Source organism: Loxodonta africana, chromosome 7 (assembly GCF_030014295.1).
Source record: "Loxodonta africana isolate mLoxAfr1 chromosome 7, mLoxAfr1.hap2, whole genome shotgun sequence".
NCBI lineage: Eukaryota > Metazoa > Chordata > Mammalia > Proboscidea > Elephantidae > Loxodonta > Loxodonta africana.
The window spans coordinates 92245777-92267603 of record NC_087348.1 but is presented as its reverse complement, the minus strand read 5'-3'; the positions used below and the strand labels follow the sequence as shown (position 1 = coordinate 92267603).

The 21827-nt window shown below is 47.2% G+C and overlaps 1 protein-coding gene across 3 annotated transcripts in view; it reads left to right on the top strand.

The window, feature by feature from the left end:
- Positions 1–17840, top strand: part of XRRA1 (X-ray radiation resistance associated 1) — a 58992-nt gene extending 41152 nt beyond the window's left edge. For 2 of the 3 annotated variants that reach the window (XM_023538942.2, XM_010599580.3), the window contains 9 exons: positions 715–755; positions 3216–3341; positions 7444–7537; positions 8316–8434; positions 11369–11710; positions 15828–16023; positions 16774–16889; positions 17095–17200; positions 17596–17840. In XM_023538942.2, the coding sequence (XP_023394710.1) occupies positions 715–755; positions 3216–3341; positions 7444–7537; positions 8316–8434; positions 11369–11710; positions 15828–16023; positions 16774–16889; positions 17095–17200; positions 17596–17840 (1385 nt within the window). The remainder of the gene's footprint in view (positions 1–714; positions 756–3215; positions 3342–7443; positions 7538–8315; positions 8435–11368; positions 11711–15827; positions 16024–16773; positions 16890–17094; positions 17201–17595) is intronic. The other variant, XM_023538943.2, reaches the window with a different exon arrangement.
- The last annotated feature ends 3987 nt before the right edge of the window (positions 17841–21827 follow it).

The following is a 21827-nucleotide window of genomic DNA, read 5'->3' as shown; positions in this document are numbered from 1 at the left end:
ATTTTCATGTGACTTTTCTGACTATGCCATCAGTAACATGTGGAAAGGGTCCCATAACCAGGGCAACAGTGAGTGGTACCGGCACAGGACTCAGTCCCCACAGATGCTCTGCTTTATTTGGTTGAATTCAACTGTTTATCGGCTCATCTTTTATGGTTCCAAGAACATAATCACGCGGCAGCCTCCTCTTACTGTGCTGGCTGCCATTGGTATCTCTCCTGATTTCACTGACTTCACACATTCTGTATGTAATAAGACAACAAGTAGTATTTTCAAATCCTCTCACAGAATAGCTTTTATATACATTTCTCTCTTCTAAGAGAGTTGATTTCTCTTCTGATCAATACTAACAGCCGAATAGTTGTGAGACTAGAAAGAGCTTGCATATTGCAAAGTCAGAAAGACGGTCAATGTGGCTGGGATATAGTGAGTGAGCGGGAGGGGGCATGAGGCGAGACTGGGGAGGTAGTCGGGCCAGGTCACGCAGGACCTCTAGGCCTGGCTAAGGAGGTAGGGTTTTATTCTGAGTGCAGAGGGAATTATTACCTGACAGATGTCACAGCCAGCTCATCTTCTAGTTTGCGCTGGAGCCGGGAAGTCAGACCCCCTCTAAGGCATCCTGCTGTGCATGCTGGGTGGCCGACCCAGACTCTGGCCTCCCTGGGGGCCCATCAGAGCTCTTACCACCTCCGCTCTGTTTCTCTTTTGTTTCAGAGGTTGTGTTCTCATCCTACCCTGCATTTTCAACCTCACAGGTAGGAACTGCCTACTTTATATTTGTGTCCTTAAGTTAGACCATTAGTGTAAATAAATGTAAATAAGTTCATGGAGCCATGAGGAGCCTTGCTGTATATCACACTGAGGAAAGCCATTCACTGGGGCACCTCCCATGTGCCAGCCACTGTGCTGGCCACTGGAGGTACAGCCATGAACTAGGCAGCCACGCCCCTGCCCTCACACAGCCCACAGGCTGCTTCCATTGTTCACAGGCACTGTTCTGGAATAATCGTTTCACCTCCAGTGATAGAGCTGGCAATGAGGTGGGGCCGCCACCAGGATGAAGCTTATCTGCCCCTGACAAGAGGCTCAAAAGCTGGAGTGATGCTTGCCAGATGCACTACTCTCCAGGGCCTAACCCTTAGTATTTCAAGTTTAGACACTTGATTTTCATCTGTACAGAATATTGATTTTTCTCTCATTTTGAGAAAATCTCAGATGGATTTTTCTTTTTGGGTGCTCAGGGTAGATGCTCACTAACCAAGCTCACAGTGACTGATGCACATAAATATTGATTTATTCATTTACAATAAGAAGTGTAACTACACATTTAGCTAGCCTGCATCCTTGAGAGGCAGCTCAGTACGTCCCCACCCGCAGATACAACTATGTAAGAAATTGTATCAGTCAACTACTGCTGTATAACAAGCCAACCCAATACTTAATGACTTCAAACAATAACAATTTAGCGTTTCTCACATTATTTGGGCTGGCTAGGTGGTTCTGTAAGGAGCCCTGGTGGCACAATGGTTAGAACACTTGGCTGCTAACCAAAAGGTCAGTGGTTCGAATCCACCAGCTGCTCAGGTTTGGGTGGGGGAAGGGCTCAGGTGGACCACTGGCACATCTTTGCATCTCCTTCTATGTGGTCTTTCCATCTTGAACTTCTTAACAGGATGGCAGCATCAGGGTTCCAAGAGAGCAAGAGTGAATTGCAAGACACTGAAATTCAGTGTCACTTCTGCCACATTCTGTTGGTCAAAGAAAGTCATAAGTGTAGCTTCAAGGGGGTAGAGATACAGACTCCACCCTGAATGGGAGATGAGCAAGGTCATACTGCAGTAGAGCATGCATACTGGGATAGGAGGAATTTGTAGCCATTAAACAATCTACCACAGAAGAGTTAATTGGTAGGTTGCTCAGTGCTCAGATCCCAGCTGTCTAACATCTCAGAATCTAGGGAGTTAGCTGGATGCCTGAGACATGTAGTGGCCTCTCTCTGTGAAAGCCAGATGCATCTCTCTTTAAGACAGGGCCGTCTCTGCCCTCAGCAGGACCAGCCTTCCCTCAGGTCAGTACTAGACACCCTCCAGCTTGACGCTCTGGCTTTCTCTTTTCTGTGCTTTAGTCTGACTTGCCCACTTCAGCTCACAGAGCCTTGCTCTAGGTAGGGAATTGCACAGTTGAGGAGAGTGCCTTGCCAGACTGCCACTACATTTCACTCTGGCCTCTTGGAGATTGCATTCAGATCGCCTAGAGAGAAGAGTTCTATAAGTTCCCAAATACCATCACTCAGGTCCTTGTGTTTTACGCTCACCCATTCCTGACCTGTCCCACGTGGTGGCTTTACTGGCTGAACTCCAGGAGGGCACAAAATACTTGATCCAAAGTAGGTGCTCGGCAAGTGTTCATTGAATGAACAGATGAAATTTAAGTGACTTGCTCAAATTCACACAGTAATTAATAGAGCTAGGAACAGAATCTAGTTCATCTGAAGCCAATCGTTAACCCAATATCTACCCTGCAATTTCCTTTGGTCTCAGCTAAACTTAAGAAATCAGTGAGTAAACTGAGCTAAGATATAGTTAATGCAGCAATTTCCACTTTCTGCTCGATCAGACATGTTGACCCTGAGGCAATCTGGGTTGTACAGAGAGACCCCGACTCCACACATGACCCGATGTACTGTGCCACATCCAAGCCCCAGGCCTGGCTGAAGTCATTTAGGACTTAGCTGTTGTTTCATCCTTGAATGAAGAGCCTCCACTGTAGATAGACGTAGGCTAGCCCATCAGAGCTCTCCCCACTAGGAAAATCCCCCTGCCCTTGCAAGCAGCTGCCCCTTGCCTTCCGAAGAAATTTTAGCCCAACTGTGTAGAAGGGCCAATTCATGATAAGCTGTTCTAGGACAGAGTATGAGAGGTGGGAGTAAAGAACCTCTGAGGCAAAGAACTACCTAGCCGCCATTACTGTCTTGTCCTGTGACCTCAGAGAACTTTGGTTGTAGGAAAATTAACTCCCCATGTGACCTCAGAGAACTTGGAACCAGACCCTGGACCCTTGGCAACATCTCTCCTTATGACCCTAGATGTCTTTTGGCCAAGTCTTTCTAGAACAGACATTCTGTCCACCAAATTCCGTAGGAAGGGTCTGTTGGCCCTTGGAGCCTCAACTTCTTCATCATGAGAGCACTTTGACTTTTTTTTGTTTCTCCCAAGATAACCAAAGTATGTACACTTCCTCCCATATTCGAGATTCTTCCTGTGAAGTCACTGAAGGCCAGGAACCAGACACTGGCTCCACCCTTCCCAGAGCTGAGGTACCTTAGCTTGGCCTACAACAAGGTAAATCACTTCTTCTCTACCTATTTCCTCAGGGGCACAGATGGGAGGGTGGGGTACAGGCTGCTATAGTCTGAAGGCCAACCCTTCCATTCCCAATTAACAGGCATGTGGGCTCAGGTAATCTGGGGAAGGGGGAGCGAAGGGAGTGCAGGCCGAGGCAGGCGTCCACCCATTCAGTCACAGATATTTGTTTAGCACTTACTGTTGCCAGGAGGCACTGGGCATACAATTATAGAAAGAGATTTGGCCTGTGCCGTTGTGGTGCTTATAGCCTATAGGGAAGACTGATTCTAGACAAGTAATCACAGTATTAGCGTGCTGTGAAGAAATACACAGTGCTATGGTGTACATGTCAGGGAGTCTAACCTCATACTGGGGATCAGGGAAGGTTCTCAAGGAAGTGGTGTTTGAGATCTGAATCAATGAGTTTAGCCAGGTGAAGGATGAGGGTATAGGGTGAAGTGAGAAATAGTGTTCTAGCCCCAGAGAGCCGCAAATGTAAAGTCCATGGGACATTTTAACGGTGAGGGCCAAGTGTTTTTCCTATATTTTTCTAATATCCGTGTCCTGTTTAATTTTCTGTCAGCCCCACTAAATGAGCCTACTCAAGTCTGAAATGCAGGAAATTTTTAAAATACTTTGCTTACATTCCTTCTAAGGCAAGCAGTTGGTGCAGCTAAGGCAAGCAGTTGGTACAGTTGTAAAAGAATGTTAAAATGGGATTCCAAAACTTCTTTATGCACTGATTCCTTAAGGGACATTTAAGTATTTCTATTTTGGGCCATTATGAATAAAGTTGCGATGATCCTTTAAGGATAAGTCCTCGGTAGACATATGTTTTCATTTCTCTTGGGTAAACACTTGGGAGTGTAATTGCTGAGTGGTACATAGCCGTATATTTAACTTAAAAAAAAAAAGAAAGGCAAAAAAACTGCCTAATTGTATTCCAGTGTGTTGTACTACTTTACATTCCCACCAGCCACATATGGAAATTCCAGTTACTCAACATCCTGGCCAATGCTGGGTGTTACCAATCTTTTCAATTTTACCCATTTGAATGGATATCTTGTGGTTTTAAATTTGATGTTGAGTATCTTATCACCTGCTTATTGGTGACTCATATATTTTCTTTTATGAAGTATCTATTTAAAATGTTTGCCTATTGTTTATTGGGTTATTTGCTTATTGAGGTAGTAGAGTTCTTTATATATTCTGGATACAGGTCCTTTGTCAGCTACTTGTATTACGAATATTTTCTTCATTTCGTGGCTTGCCTTTCCATCTTCTTTCAAAAGAATTTTTTAAATCTTGATAAAGTCCAATTTATCAATTTTTTTATGGTTACTGCTTTTTGCATCCTGAGAAGAATTTGCCTACCAAAGGGCACAAAGACTTTTTCCTAGAAGTTTTATAATTTTAGCTTTTAAAATCAGGTCTATGATAAATTTGAAGTTATTTTTTATATGTGATTTGAAGATTCAATATTCATTTTTTTTTCTCTGTGGATATCCATTTGTTCCAGTACCATTAGTTAAAGAGACTTCCTTTTCTCCATTGAATTGCCTTGGCATCTTTGTAAAAAAAAAGAAATCAATTTACCATTCCATACCATCATTTACTCTGTATTCTGTTCCATTGATCTAGAGGTCTATTAACACACCACTTTGTGCTTTTGGTGTCATCTTTAAGATGTCCAAGATTTTTTGTGCTTCAATAGCAAAATCAAGTCATTACAACAGAGACCGTATGGCCCACAAAGCCTAAAACATTTATTGTCTGGTCCTTAACAGAAAAAGTTTGCCAGCCCCTGATCTAGCCATCAAATGTTAGGGTCCCTCAAGGTCCACTCCTAGTTCCTTTCCTCCTCTTTGTAACCTCACCCTAGGGATGGCTCTAGATACTCACTGGCCCATGAATAGTGACTCACAAGTTTATAACTTCAATGCAGACATCTCCTGTACTTCAGACCAGCGGATCCATTGCCTACTTGGCACATCTACGTGGAGGTAACAAAGGTACCTCCAAAGGGCACATATCCAAAGTGAATTAATAATGTTTACCTTCAAATCTGATGCTCTTCCACTGTTCCCTGTCATAGTGAATAGCTCCATCATCATCTTGTTTTATTCAAGCCAAAACCTGGTTGTCATCCTTGATGCTTCTCTCATTTACACCACCACCAACCCCTTATCTAATTCATTACCAAGTCTTGTCAAATTTATGTCTCACATCTCTAAAATCCATCTAATGGGTTCCCTAAGGACCAAAATCTTTAACAAGTTTTAGTCTGACCCCACTTGCATCTCCAGCCTCTTTCTAGGTACCTTGCACCCCCTTTCTATCTGCTTTTAGTTACCCTGTCCTTCTTTCAGTTCCTTCAACAGGCTTTTCTCCTTTTTTCCATGGGATCTTTCACACATTATTCTCTTCGCATGAAACGCTTTTCCCTCTCTACATTAGTTAATACTAGCTGCTGCAATAAACTTAAAAATATCACTTAACATAATAGAAGTTTATTTCTTGCTCTTACAAAGTCCAGTGTGGATATTCCTGGTTGGCAGTGGCCTTCCACATGACTATTCAGAGGCCCAGGTCCCCTGTAGCTTGTGGCTCTGCCATCCCTTAGGGTCTTAGAGTACTTTATTGGATCCGTACATCTGGTGGCTAGATGGTCAGGCTGCAGGAGGGTCGTGAGACATGTAGACGATCCTGTGGGAAGTTTTGAAGGGGCTATGCCTGGAAGTGGCATTTATCACTTCTATCCACATTGCATTGGCTAGAATTGAGTCACATGACACCTAGCTGCCAGGGAGGCTAGGAGACAAGAGTCTGGCTGTGTGCCCAGAAGGTGGAGGAAATGGTTTAATAGATACCAGCTGGCTCTGACACAGACTCCACCCCCTGCACATTCACTATTACCTCCTACCCATCTTTCAGATCTCAGGGACTCACACCTCTGCTTACCTCCTTCACTAGGTCTAGTCACCCTAGTTCTTTGTGCACTTTTGTTTCATGGTACTTACCACAATTGTAAATCTACCCTCCTGTGTGTTACTTTTTCTTCAGTGCCTGTTTCCCACTGGGCAGTTCTCCTTGAGGGCAGGAATAATATCTGTTTTGCACATTCCCAACACTGTACTTGGCACGTGTAGGCTCTCAATAAATACTTACTTAATGAACAAAACTGAAAGAGAATGTATAATAGCAGTGCAGCTCCAGGCAAAGGCAAACTGAAGTGCCCTACCTCTTCCAGCCCTTGAGAGAGCCTTCCATGGCCTGCATCTGACCCAGTACCCCTCAGTGTGCCCAGGGGTCTGAAAGACCATTGTCCCACTCATAGCCCCTCAGATGGCTCTGATACTATTCCCTTGCTAATAGATACCTTCCCCAAGGTAGTCCCTAGATGTTCCAGCCACTCCGCTCAATAAGGATTGTATATTTTTTTGCCCTTCAGAGGCTGGCTTGGCCAACCCGGCCACCCCCTGCAGGCTGGCTTCACAGAGTGGAGCAGCCTCTAGGCCCCAAACAGCCATGAGGTCTCCCTTAGCACTGGCTCTGATTATCCCTTTGATGGGTGGGTCCCGCTAACCTCCTGTCCCTCCCCTGATCAGTGCCCAGGACAGGCCTCAATGAAGGGGACCATCAGCAGTTCTGTTGACAGACTGAGGGGGTGTGTAGTAGCTTGAATTGAGGAAGGTGAAGCAAACATCACACAGATTGCAACCTGAAGTCAAAGTCAGTGCCCAGCCAGATTTCCAGACCCCTTGTGAGAAAAGTGCTATGTGAGTGCTTGTTCTTATTATTTTGTCATCAACATCCCCAGTAGTTGGTGTCAGCTACATACCCAGTGTGAAGAAGGGAGAAGAGTTCTTAACTTTCAAACATGAACCAGTGGTGGTGGAATTTCAGACAGGAGGGGCAAGGTATTCTGGGTGTGATCAGGGATAAAGCACAGCTTAGCAATGAGCCCATCTACAGCAGCATCTGTTCCCCAGCCACCCCGATCCTAGCAAGTATAGAGCCCTGCATTGTGGGGCCTGGAGACACCTGGCAGAGGTGGGGGGCAGCGCTGACCCAAAACTCTCCCCTGCATTTGTGGCAGATCGCGAGGGAGGATGCTCTGCTGCCGGTAGCTCTCTTCCCATCTCTCTGCGAGCTCATCTTTCATAACAACCCTCTGGTGGCGCACACACGAGGTACAGTGGTCACAAACCTGGTCCCACCCACCCCAGTGCCCAAGGAGCAGTGTGGGCACCCCCAGCCCCACATCATTGGTGCCATGCTCTGGCTTTTCCCTGCCTAATGGGTGGAGGAGGCTCACGGTACACTGGAAAATGGGAGAAGACAGCAGGCACTGCTGAGTAGCTGCTCTGCACATCCTGACAGCAACTATAAGGCAGGCATTATTGCCCCCATTTTACAGTGAGGAAACTGAGGCTCAGAGAGGTTTACAATCTGCCCATGGTCATACAGCATGAAAGAGGCAGAGCTGGGAATGGAATACAGAATTATCTAGATCCTGTGTGAGCTCTTTAAGCTATACTCTGCCCTGTACAACAGGCCTGTTGTGGCCTCCTCCTCCGTTTCCCAGGTCGGGAGGAGTGCAGGGCCCGCTCAGGTCCTCCCCTTCCCAAGCACACTGACTGCGGTGGCTGCTACATCAGCAGCGGGGACTGCTGTGCAGGGTGCCGCAGCTGGAGGCATGGCAGAGTCCTGGGCTCCGAAGCGATGCCAGTGGAGTTCTCATCCTTGTTCTACACCATCATTGTCACCTTGGGCAAATTCCTTAACCTCTCTGTGCCTCAGTTGCCTCATCTACCAGATGAGGATAAATAGGTACATAGCTCGTAGGGTTGACATGAGAATAAATTACATTAATACATGGAAAGTAATTTGAGCAGTACCTGGCACATGTTAGTCCCCCAGTAAACGTTGGTTAAGATTAATCTTATCATTTTTTCATCATGGCACTAGGGGTCCCTCCACTGCTAAAGAGTTTCCTCCAGGAGCGACTGGGGATCCACTTAATTCGAAGGAAGATAGTTAAGGCTAAGCACCCACGTATTTTGATGCCTCGGAAGGACACACGGAAGGTAAAGACTTTAGGCAGAAGACCCCAACCTCAGATGGAGTGGAGCCTATTTTGATGTGTGCAGATTGACCTGGAAACAGAGCTACTCAAGCCCACAGTACCTGGAAGCCTTTCATTATGTTCATATTGTCTTCTCTCCTTGTTCTGTTAGATACAGATATACCCAAGGAGGGACAGGACAATCAGTCAGAGACCCCAAAAGCAAAGTAGGGAGGAGTCTTGGAGGTCACTGAGTCTGGCCCCCTAATTTTATAGAAAAACTGAGGCCCAGAGAAGGAGATGTGGGGAGAGCACCAACCTTGAAGTCAGAGGACCCAGCTACGAGCTTGGCTCTGTCACCTTCCATAGCTGCCTCACCTTGGGCAAGAGCTTTGCCTCTCTGAGCGTCAGTTTTCTCACCTCCACCACCTCTCAGAGCTGCTGAGAGGACTGGATGAAACAACAGATGTGAAAATACATCATAAAGCCCAAATCCCCGGGCCAGTGTAAGTCATAATTATCTATGGTGATCATGAGTGCTACACTAGGGCTAGACTGAATCTTAAGGAAGTGCTTCCTCATGCTGAAAGAAATCTGCTTTCTCTCTAACTCTCCCAGCCAGTGGTCTTAGACTTGCCTTTTGGGATGCCATAATGTAAGTCAAATCCCTCTCCCATCTGGAGAATATCAGAAACTCCTATGGAATGCTTCCCCCTCCTGAACTTTAGTCTTCCTGCAGTCAGAAGCTGGACTGTTACTGATCCCAGAAGTCAAATACAGTTTTTCCTTTACCACTCCCTCCACAGCTCGCCTCTGTCCAGCGAAGCTCTTACCTGGAACTCTTTGTCTGGAGCCCTCAGAGGATCAGAGCAAGCATTTAAAACCAGAAATAGAAATAATTCAAAGGGTTTCCATCATCTTCCCCCTTGTCTTTCATCCCTGTAAAGATCCTACTACCTCCCTTCCCATCAGCTACCTGGGGAGGTGGCTGAATCAGAGTGAGCCAGACGCTGAGTACATTTACTGTATGTTCCCCTTTACAGAACATCCGTGCCCGGTCTTTGCTGAGCACTTACATGTATGCTGTCTCATAATTCTCAAACTCTGTGAGGTAGGCACTGTACAGATGAGGAAACAGGCTCAGAGAGGTGAACTGACTAGTGAAAAGTTAGTAATGGGGTCTAGGGTGCTCCTCGCCCCTCTTCCCCTCTAAGTTCTGACTAATAGAGAATAAGCACAAGTAGCAATAGCCAAATGAGAAACAAATCACTGCTTTGTTAATCTGGGCAAGCACCTGCTAACTCCCAATGCAGGGTAGACTAGAGGATGTGGCTCAGGTCTGAAGTCACACTGGTGATGCCTACCTACCCCATTGCCAGAACCTGAGGCCTACATGTCCCCAGTGTGCTGACAGAGATGGGGTTAGATATGCAGAACAGACTCCTGCACTTCTCAGTCAGTTACGTGGACGAAGGGTGCATGCCCTCCCTCATAAGTAGGCATGGACAGAACAGGGGAAAATGGAGAACCTTCCAGAGCAGGTTCAAAGCCACCTGACATGCAGCCAAGAAGCTGTGTGAGCCTTTTGCTTCTGAGAACACAAATGGAAGATGAAACGGCCTGCTTCTGATGCCCAGTAACGCAGCACACCACTGAAACAGGGCCCAGTCACTATCAATGTCTGGCCAATTAGACTATCCACTCTTCCCTTGGGAGGTGGGCTAGGAATGGAGTGGTGGGATAAAGAAAGACCACAGAGTACCCTCTAGCACTCCACCATCCAGAAGAAGGCACCAGCAGGCAACCCACAGATCTGTGAGAGGGAGGGATAAACGTTCCCCCTTCCCCACCAGCTGGTCAGTGATGGCACTGGGTGTCTTGGACACTGAAGCATGGTGCTGCTTGTTCCTGTGTCATGGGTTCCGAAAAAAGACTCTGAGTCCCTCAGGCTGCAAGTCTAGACACTGAGAGGTTAATGTATTTCCAAAAAGGAAATAGTTTCTTAAAAAAAACTTATTTTATAAACGTCATCCTTCACACTCCTTAGTTTGCTAGGTACATTTGCCCACATTGTCTCATTTGAGAGAACTCTGCATTCTAGGCAGGACAGGGACTCTTGCCCCATTTCATGATGAGGAAATGGAAGCTCAAAGGGGTGGAACTGTATCCAGCCCATGTTTTCCTAACTGTACTGTTTTGGATCTTTCCACTACACTACACAGTCTGTAAAAGTACGGATTTAAGTGGACCAAATACTTTTGACAAAGAATTTTGTAAAAATAGGGAGGGGAGACAGCTGAGGGACATTGAACATGTGGACACCAGACTTAGCATTGACCCTCCTGGCAGCTGAGGCAAAGGAGGGCGATTGCGGTGACAGGCTTTTGCTAATTAAGGTAACTGAGCAGTTCAGCAGGAAGGAAGTTCTTTCCTTGGCTCTGAACCCTGAGAGATTTGCCCTATGGATCTTTATACAAGGCACAGGGACCTGCATCCTGAAAGGGACCTGATAGTATCACTCTCCAGAAAATACAGGAGCTTCCCTGAGTTTGAAAGTCAAGGGCAGTGTGTTCAACAAAAGGCCAGAGTGATACAGTCAGGTATGCAGAATGAGGCCTGGCGCCCAGGACTGGATTTGATAGTCCACACTCTGCCAGAATTACTCTGTTATCCTGGACAAGTCATTTTGCCTCTCCGAGCCTGGTTTCCTCATCTTTAAAATGAGGATAATTACTCACAGGTAGTTTTGAATATAAAGAATACAGCATATATGTCATGCACAGGGTATATTGTAGATGCCCAGTAAGTGTGAATGTCCTCCCCTTCCTTCCCCCATGAGTCCTTACCCAGTGCTCTGATCACTGTACCAAGTGGTCTTAGGCTAGTGAAGTCCAAGAAGAGGGACTCCTGATTAGGGAGCAAATCCAACCCAGCCTTTTTCTCATTCGCATGACAGGTGAAAACCCAAATCCCAAAGGTGCTGAAGCGGCCTCTGATGCTCCAGTACCCATCTGTGACCTCAGTCGAGCCTCCCCCAAGGAATGTGCCAGAGGCAGGGCCCACCGAAGAGTTGCCCATTGCTAAAAGCACTTCCATGGAGTCAGAGAGGCCCATCGAGGGCCTTGAGGGCCTTTCCATGTCCCGCCGGACCTTCGTGCCGCTGCCTCCTATCTGCTCAGACTCCACCGTGCATAGCGAAGAGACCACGTCCCGCCCGAGCGATGTAGCTGGCCGCCTCAGCCCAGAGCATCCATCAGACGAGGACACCAGAAGCATAGAGTCCATCTTCTTGACCCAGGTGCCCGGATCCACCTGCCCCTGCCCATCTCTCCCAGCTCCTGCAGGCTTCTGGGTAGCCCTTAGATGGCTGGACTGCCATAGGTGGCTGGGAGCAAGCATAGGCAGGTCTAGAAACCAGAAAGCAGTGCCCCTGGCAGGGCCTGCAAGTCCTTTCTAGGAGATCCACTGACCCAAGGCACACGCATGAGGACAGTCATGGTTCTGTGGCACAGGCAACATGTGGGGTCTGGCTGGGGTGTGATTCTGACCAACTTTTGGGGACAGCTTGCTGCTATCTCTGCCTATCTGTTTAAGGTCACCTCACTTCTGAAGCTGCCTCTGGAACCTGGGAACATAGATGGATCAGACGTGGGTCCTGCACTCGAGGTTCTCTCCATTTAATAATGTAGACGGGCAGGAACAATATATGGAATCAGTGCTGAGACTGAGGAAAATCCAGGGCTTTGGAACCTACAGGAAGGAGGGATGCTCCTGCCCCAGTCCAGGAGGGCTTCTTGGAAGAGGTTCAGATGAGCCGAGCTTTGCAGGAGTTAATGAGGAGAAAACATGGGCAGCAAGCTCTTTCTGGGTAGAGCAAACAGTATGAAGTGCAGGGTACAGAGGAAGGAACTTAAAATGGCGTGTGCAGGAGCCACAAATGGTTCAGTGTCAGGGGAACAGAAGGGAGACATGTAGGAAAAGGGGAATACAAGCCTGGAGGAGTTGGCAGGGGCCCCCTTGAACTTTATGATTGTACTGCCCCCCTCATTGATCTCCCTGTCTCTAGTCTTGCCCACTGCTAGATCTTTCCAAGACGTATATCCATCTATACATTTATGTCTAACTCTTTCTGTTCATCCATCTCTTTATTTCACAGATTATTTACAGTGATATATAAATTCATACAGTATAAAAGTACCTGTATGAACTATCTCAGAACCTCTTGGGAACAAAACAGAGTGTAAACAAATAAGTATTAAAAGTAAACAATTGAGAAAGTTGGATGAAAGGAAAATATGGAATGGTAATTCTGTCACTCAAACATTCATACCATGCACTGCTGTTCTTGTAACAGAGGTGTATTGCCAAAATGCAATTCTGAGCTTCCTGGCAGCCAAAGCAATCCAGTCAATTAGGAGTCATCATGTCATTAGGGGAAAAAATATTTTGTTTTCTTTCTTTCTTAATTTCCCAAGCTAGAACCTCTAGAACAATGTTGAATGTCAGAGAACACACATTCTTATCTTGTTTCTGATCTTCAGAAGAAAGTTTTCAGTCTTTCATTATTATGAGTATGTTAGTTGTGGTTTTTTGAAGATGCCTTTTATCAGGCTGAGGAAGTTCCTTTCTAGTCTTGGTTGAGTTGGAGGGGGCGATGGGGAGGACGTTGTTTTATGGTGAAGGGATATTGGGTTTTGTCAAATGCTTTTTCTGCATCCATTGAGATGATCGTGTGCTTTTTGTCCTTTATTCTATTCATATGGTGTATTACATTAATTGATTTTCATATGTTAAACCAACCTTGCATTCCTGGGATAAATCCCACTTGGTTATGGTGTATAATCCTTTTTATGTGTTGCTGGACTTGGTTTCCTAGTTTTTGAGAATTTTTGCATTTGTATTCATGAAGGATATTGGTCTCTAATTTTCTTTTTTTGTGATGGCTTTCTCTGGTTTTGATGATAACCAAAAAGTATAGAATGAGCTGGGAAGTGTTCCCTCCTGTTCTATTTTTTGGCAAGTGTTTGTGAAGGGTTGGTGTTAATTCTTCAAACATTTGGTAGGCTATACCAGTGAAGCCATCTAGGCCCGGGCTTTTCTTTGTAGAAAATTTTTTAAATTACTAATACAATCTCTTTACTTGTTATACGTCTATTCAGACTTTCTATTTCTTCTTGAGTTGGCCATAGTTTTAATAAAGGATATAACTGCATCCCTATATGAAATACAGGTTTCATATGGATGTCTCTTATAAAACCATTAGATGATGGATAGATGATAGATAGATAAATAAATAACTGCTGTCAAGTTGCTCTGACTCATGGCAACCTTATATACAACAGAAAAAAAAAACAACAACAACAACTTTGCCCTCTCCTACGTCATCCTCACAATTGCTGGCATGTTCAAGTCCATTGCTGTGGCTATTGTGACAATCTGTGTCACCAAGGGTCTCCCTTGACCTTGCTGGCCCTCTTCTTCACCAAACATGAAGTCTTCCTTCAGCGACTGATTGATCCCTTCTGATGGTGGTCCAAAGCAAGTGAATCAGATAATATTCTATCGTGCCCATAAGGTTTGCACTGGCTGATTCCGGAAGCAGATCCCCAGGTGTTTCTTCTTAGTCTGTCTTAGTCTGGAAGCTCCACTGAAACCTGTCCACCATGGGTGACCCTGCTGGTATTTGAAATACCAGTGGCAGAGCTTCCAGCATTACAGCAACACACAAGCCATCACAGTATGACAAACTGACAGATAGGTGGTGGATGAAACCATTAGGATGGGCTAAAAATGTGAACTCAGACTAGTTCACTCACCTCCTTGGACCTCCTTCGTGGCTTGTCACGACAGTGAAGTTAAAGAAAATATGGACAAACAAAAACAAAACCAAAATAATGCTTACGATTTTACTACACAAATGAATCTGTTAACCTTTGTGGAGATTTCCTTCTTGTCTTTACCGTTTTGATGCTTAAAAAACCACATCTGTATAATTGTTATTATTTTTTAAGTGTGCAATGCCATTGTGGTTATGGCTTATTTGTTTTTTAAATAAGAATCTTTATTCTGTATTTGTTAGAGACACACTGAAACATCTATGAATTACATACTATGATGTTTGGAAGAAAAAAAAACACCTTCAGCTTGGCATTTAAAGGTCCTTATCGATCTGACTTGAAGTACTTACTGATGGTCAAAGACTACAGCCTTCAGTATGAATTACACCTGAATGTGAAGAAAATGAAAATCCTCACAATTGGACCAATGAACATCCTCATGATAACTGAAAAAGAAACTGAAGTTGACAAGATATCATTCTACTTGGATCAATGATCAGTGTCCATGGAAGTAATAAGTCAAATGACATATTGCATTGGGCAAAGCTTCTGCAAAAGACCCCTTTTAAGGTTTTAAAAAGCAAAGATGTTACTTTGATGACTACGGTGTGCCTGACCCAAGCGATGGTCTTTTTAATCATCTCATACGCATGCAACAGCTGGACAGGGAAAAAGGAAGACAGAAGAAGAATCGACCATTCAAATTGTGGTGTTGTCAAAGAATATTGACTATACCGTGTGGAATTCCAGAAGAACAAACAAATCAGTCTTAGGAGAAATAGAGCCAGAATGTTCCTTAGAAGCAAGGATGGTGAGACTTCGACTTGCTTACTTTGGACATGTCATCGGGAAAGACCGATCACTAGAAAAGGACGTCATGGTTGGTAAAGTGGAGGGTTAGTGAAGGTGAGGGAGGCCCTCAGTGAGAGGAACTGACACAGTGGCTGAAACAATGGACTCAAACATAGCAACGTTCATGAAGATACTGCAGGACCAGGCAACGTTTTGTTCTGTTACACATAAGGTTGCTAAGAGTCTGAGTTGACTGGACAACAGCTAACAACAACTGATCTGGGCCCTGCTTATTGCTCCAGCTGCCTATCTCTTCACGTTGCACTGTAGCACTACCAATTCTTAATTCCTCATTCCTCAGAAGAATGCCCAGGCCCTGCAGCACATGCTGAAGCATCCACTCCTCTGCATCTTTGCCTAGACTGTTGCTTGCCATCAGCCTTTCTCATCGCCTGCAGCCCGCTCCACTCCCCACCTCTGCCCCCAAATAGTTCTAATTCTTCAAGATTTAGCTCAGGCGAAGGCATCACTTCCTCCAAGAGGCTTCCTGGTTCCCCAGGCTGGGTTAGGGCCTCCTCTGGGTTCACCCATGCCTTTGTGCTTTCTCCTGTTGTTGTATTTATTGAAGAATATCGTCATTGTTTTCACATCTGCCTCCTCTCACCCAGTCTGTGAACTAATGGGGGCAATGAGTGTCCCCAGGGCCCAGCCTGGGAACCAGCACAGAGTTCAGTCTGTTATGCTTGTAAGTGTTAACAATGAATGTGTTTTTCCTTCTGAGCACAGGTGAGTGGGCTGCCTACCTCCATCCAGAAGGATGACTCAGAGGTGAAGGAGAAAGACCAAAGGAGACCATCAACAGCACCCAAAGAGGTGAAGAGGACTCGGAAGAAGCCCCCATCTGCCTCCATCCCCAAAAAGTACCACGGCTACGAGGAGCTGCTGACAACTGAGCCTGATCCGGACTTCATTGAGCCAAAAGGTATGTAAGAAGGCTAGGTCCAGAGCAAGGGACCCTCTCTACAGCCCAAAATCAATCAGGGCCATGCCAAGGCTAGAGCCAAGCCTTCTTTTCTCAACCATTTCCTGTCTTAAATGTCTATCAAAGGGGACCCCTGACCTGGCCTGGGCCTTCACTGGCTTTTGGGGAGCTAAGGATTGTTCAGAGATTCCACTTGGTCTGGACCCAGCTGCTTTGGTTGGAAAGGTCTCTCCTAAGGAAGGGTTTAAACAAACACCCAGATTGGCCCATTCCTGAGAGCCTGCCCAGCACAGGTAAGACCCAAAATGAACATCCAACTCCCGCTCTGCCCCCATTTGGTTTGGGACAATGCAGGCAGCTGCCTCTCTGAGCCCCTTATTTCAGACTGATGTGTTAACAGTATCTGTGCTCCCAGAAGAACTGGCACTCAGCTGGGCTCTTTTGGGTTTCACAGTTCCTGTAGGGCAACCCACTGAGGTTCATGAGGTCACATTGGGTCACTCCCTCTCCCCACTCCAGTGCTAATTTTCCATTAGGATTTGTGTTCACAGGGGACAAGTATTCACTGAATGAATGATGGAACTTCAGGCACTGTGACAGGTTGGGTAGATGTCTGGGAGCAGTGTTTGCTACTTGGGGCCTCTCAAATCCTTTTACCCAGGGCTGCTATGAGACTGCGGAATGGAGCAATCAGGGGCGGCATCGAGGAGGAGGGTGTCGCCTTGACTCCACTTTGCCTTCCTGCCCTAGGGATCCAGAAGAATGCCCAGGCCCTGCAGCACATGCTGAAGCACCCACTCCTGTACCGCTCCTCCAAGCCCAAGATGGACACTTTTCAGAAACCCTTCCTCGCCAAGGAAAAGCGGGTAAACATCCACCTCACTGACTGTGCCAGTAACCCCTCAGGAGCCCTACAGTTGCTGATGTGGCTGTCATCTGGAGACCCTCTAAGGACCATGCTTTCCCAGTGCCCCCAACTGTTCCCCTGCCTGTGGCTGTGACTGTGAGGGGATGAGGCCAGGAGAGTCTGAGCATAAACCTGGGGTAACATCCTCTCTCACCTTCTGTCAGTCCCAGAGGATCTGTGTTCCACCCCCGCGGAAGACTCGAGCCCAGCTGCTGGACGATATCCTCATTCGCATGCGCGACCCCCGGAACATCACAGAGGCTCCACTAGGTAATGGCTCTGGCCCCCGGGGAGCCGCAGGTCTGCTGCTGGGAGGCAGAGGGCTATGTTAGAGCAGAAAGAGCCCAGAGAAAGCATTTGCTCCAGTCCTTTCCATGTACAGATGGAGAAACTGAGGCCCAGGGCAGAGCAGCGATTTGCCTAAAGTCACCCAGGGTGTTAAGGACAAGAACCAAGGCTTGAGATAGAATCAGGAGGGGACACTGCTGACTTCCCACTGCCCCAAGCTGGAGATGTCATTTTCCGTCCCCTTAATATCCTCCTTCCACCCCATTCCCACTTTCTGGTGGGCTCTGGACCCAGCCCTCGGCGCTTCGGGTGGTGTGGGACGCTTGGGGCCCCTCCGCGGAGGCGGCCGGCACCCAGGCGGGGCCTCTCTCCCTCAGGCACGGTCCTTCGAAGGCGGGCGGAGCAGCGACTGGTGAACCAGAAGCAGTACCTGGAGGCCAAGCGGCTGCTGAAGGAGTTCCGGGCGCGCTACCGGCAGCTGGTGCGCGGCTCCATGCGGGCGGTGTTCGGGCAGCCCCCGCCGCGCCCCGCACTGGGCGAGAGCCAGCCGAAGTTAGGCCGCTTCCTCGAGTTCATGGATGAGTTCTGCCAGGAGCCCCCGGCCGGTAACTCGAAAGGGTAGGGCTGGGCACGACGCCGTGCGCGCGACCCGGCCTGCGCCCATCTCCTTCCCGAGGGATCTGCGCCCCAACTGCGCCTCTAGGCGGGCTGAAACGGCTGCGGGGTCTCGGAGCTCGGCTCGGTCTCGCTTGCTGGCCGCGGGACAGTGGGGAGCTCGTCAGGACCTCTCTCAGGGCCGGGCAGGACCCGGCGCCTGGCCCAGCAGCAATAAAGAATGGGTGCAGAGAGCAAAGTCGCCACGCATTCTTTCTTGGAACTCGGGCCAGGGCCACTGCTGCGTTGTTGTCATACTGGGGGAAAATCCCTGGCTGATGCGTGCGTCCCAAGAGTCCTGTGGGAAGCTTAGTCACACACGTACAACAGAGCTGCGGTAAGTGCTAGGATAGAGCACAGGGGGTGGATGGCGCAGAGAAGCTGCAAGGAATCTAATACTCAGCGAAGTCCACTAACTTGCCCACAGCCGATAAAAGCGGGGTCCGGGGTGGGGCGCAGTGTCAAAACCAGGCCTCCAGACTCCAGAAATGGTGCTTTTCTTGCTGAGCAGCTTTTTCCACTGGGGGTGGGGGGCTGGGGGAGAGGAGATTTGGGGATTCCCTTCCATCAGATGGCCGTGGCTACAAAGGTGGGACAAGCGGGCAGGCGTGGGGGGGGGGGGGGAGGTGGTTAAGGGGAATTTCACAAAGTTCTGTAATCCGGGACACAAGCTGAAGTCCCATAAGCAGTCACGTTGGGCTGTGGTTGTAAAACGGCCCCTGGGACTGTCCAAGTCAGCCTAGGCTCACAGTGTAAACCAGTTCTGGCCTAGGCTGTCCTCCTTGGTGAGTGTCCAGTAGCCAGCACCTTCATAGAAGAGTCTGGAGAAGCCCACTGGGGCTGGATTCCAGGGATGCACATTTGGGGATGGCTGCTGGGGGTGACCTAGCCTCCCAGGCTGCCCTTGCTCCTAAGGCTCCTCTCCTGGGGATGCCTACAATTCATACCTGGGTAGCAGGCAAACAGTTCCCAGGGTCCACGAAGCAGTAGCACAAGGATAAAAGGTCCTCAGCACTGCACAGACTCCCACAGTCTAAGTTGCAATTAAAGTGATTATAGAAATACAGCCTTATAGCCACAGGCCTGACAGACATCAGGTTTGACATCTGTTCGATGAGCACAATGGAGAGTCTGCTGTGCTGCATTCCAAGGGTGAGACACTCTTAGGACACAGGGATATCTGCACACCATCATACTCAACAGCACAGTCACACCTGCGGCCGGTTAAATACTTAATACACAGCTATGGGCACACCCAGCCACACCACACATTCAAATCATACATTGACACGCACGGGTCACACTTACCAACTTATAAAAATCTTACCATTCACACAGGGACTTGAAGAACAGATGCAGGCAATGTATTGTTACCCACAGCAGCAGTCATGTGCAGAGGCCCAGCATGTTGCTGACTCACCAGTTGGATCTCCAGGGGCCCCAAACCACCCCTCCCCTATCGTTAGGAAGGATAAAATCACCCTGACATTCACACTGTAAGCCTTGCTGGGTTCTAGTTCTGGAGAACCATCTGGACTGCTCCCCTCAGCCAGAGACACTGTCAAACCGTAGTCTCTCTGGCTTTAAAGGCTCCTGGGAACATCCCTATCCCAACCTCAAGGCAGGGAGCCTCTTACAATGCCTCCTGCTTGTACACCTAGTAACAGGGGGCTCATCCACTTTAAAGGCTGCCCTTCCTTTGTTGCGAAAGCTATTGGGCAGTTCTGGCCATTGAACTGTCTTCCTAAGCCCCCCAGTGATCCTACCTCTGCCTTTTGAGCCAAAAGTGTCTCTGTCCAGCCAGGCCAACCCTTCATCAATGTAAGAACATCCTGAAGACACTACATTTCTTTAGGCCAACCACTCCTAAAACCAATGGTATTACCCCTTTGCCTTTATTGAGCCTTTATCATACAGACTATTAATATCCAAACTATCTTCCCTCTTTTATACTTGAAGTTGACTTTTGGTATCTAACGCAGGATTTTTTACATCTCATCATCTTAGTCTCAGCCCATAGTTCCAGGTTAATGGGATCATTCTGAATTCCTGATCAGATTAGCTTGCCCACTTTGAAGGCTGTCTGCAGAGTGGGTATAGACTGCTGGCTGCCTTTCCCTCATATAGAACCAAATACTGTCAATGTGGAGCTCCCAGGAAGGAAGCCAGTGACCCTGCCACTCTTCTGGGAAGAACTAGGTTAGACCATATGGGAGCTAATGTTTCTTACTCATCCTTTGAGCCTCAGCTCAAGTGTACCCTTGAACTCTTCTCCCAAGCTGAAATGAGCTTTTTGTGTGTGTCCCTATGATTTCATTTATCACACTTTATTGCATCAAGAACTGGCTGTATCTCTGGTGCTCAGCCCAGGTCCAGGAAGTAAGTGCTAAATAAGGCTTACTGAATGCATGTGCTGGAAAGAATGGGCAATGGCTTCTGCCAGCTGTCTGTGGGATTATAAACCATTATACACAGCTATGGCTAAGGATGGTAGAAGCCAGTGCTGGGCATGTTCCCACAAGCGCTGCTTGGGCATACAAAGGATAATCGCTCCAGAAGTATGTCCCTGGGGGCCCTCCTCATTCCCTTAAAAACACCACGATCCCATCAAGAATAAACAGCACCCAGGGTAACCAGCCTGCCTGCTGTTTCAAGTATCCTGAGGCAGAGTATCGGACGGTCCACTATCCACCCTCCCATACAACTGTCTTGCTGCATCTTTGGAGGCTATATAGCCATTTACTAGTTCTGTCCATTCTTTTCTATCCTGGAAGCATCTGGACTTAGATTACCAGGGTTCAATTTTTAACCTTGTTTTATTTGTGGTATGACATAGGGCAAGTTATTTAACCTTACCCATAGCATCAATGGAGATTTCAATTTCCACAGGCCTTTATGCTGTTAAAAACACACTGAGGGTTCTGGAGTGAGCAAACTCCAGTTCTCAGATTCCTCGGTTTTTTGAAGAGACATGACCTAGTCAGTCTCAGTGAGTAAAGTCTCAGACTAGATTTGTCAAATGGATAAGAATTCATAACTAATCAAAATATCCACCCTCCCTGTTATCAGCAGAGTCACTCTCCCCAGTACATCTGATCTGCCCTGGACACTTCATTCCCCCTGTGCTGGCTCTTACCCAGAGACCCCTTCTTTCCCCACTGGCAAATGGAAAGTTGGCTATCACCCTCTTTTGAGCCTTCTCCAAAAGCAAACCAGAAGAAACAGTTCCTCCCAACTAATCTTCAAGATTAGGTAGTCCCATCTTGTTTTTCTAGTCACTTGCCCAAGATGCCAGTGAGTATGAGAGCCAGGTGTGGCCAAAGGAGAGATAACTGACTTGGATGGAGATCGTGTCTCCAAATTTCTTGCTGCTTTGGGATACCTCCTACTCTTAAAGTGGTTGCAGAAGGAAGACAAGAGTCTGGTCTCTCTAGTTCTGCCAGCCCCAATCCAAGAGGAATGGATCCAACCCAGAAAGCAAGTGGAACCACTGTTAAGTAAAGGCAGTGGTGGAGCATAGCAGTGCAGCAGAAAAAGCAATCAGTGGCTCTGGACTCAGAAGACCTGGCTTGCAGGCTATGAAGAATTCTCAGGACCAGAGTTTCCCATTTGTGAAATGACAGCCACACCAGGCTATAAGGGAATTAATAAGTGGGATATGTACAACATGTTGTCACTTTGGGGGCCAAGGGACAATCAAGTTCCGTTCTCATATCTCCAACTAACGGCACTGTTTATTGCAAATCATGTTAACAGCCCTCCTTTTGAAGGGGTTGTACCAAGTGCTGGTTTACCATGTATGGCATGGACTCTTACAACAGTCTTTCAAAATGGTTTTCCAAGTTTAGATGGAACAGGGATACATTTGTTCTCTGCTGGATGAGAAACTGACACAAAGGGGATTTTGGTGAATTCCTAAGCAATGGTTCCAAAAAAGAATTAAAAAAAAAAAAAA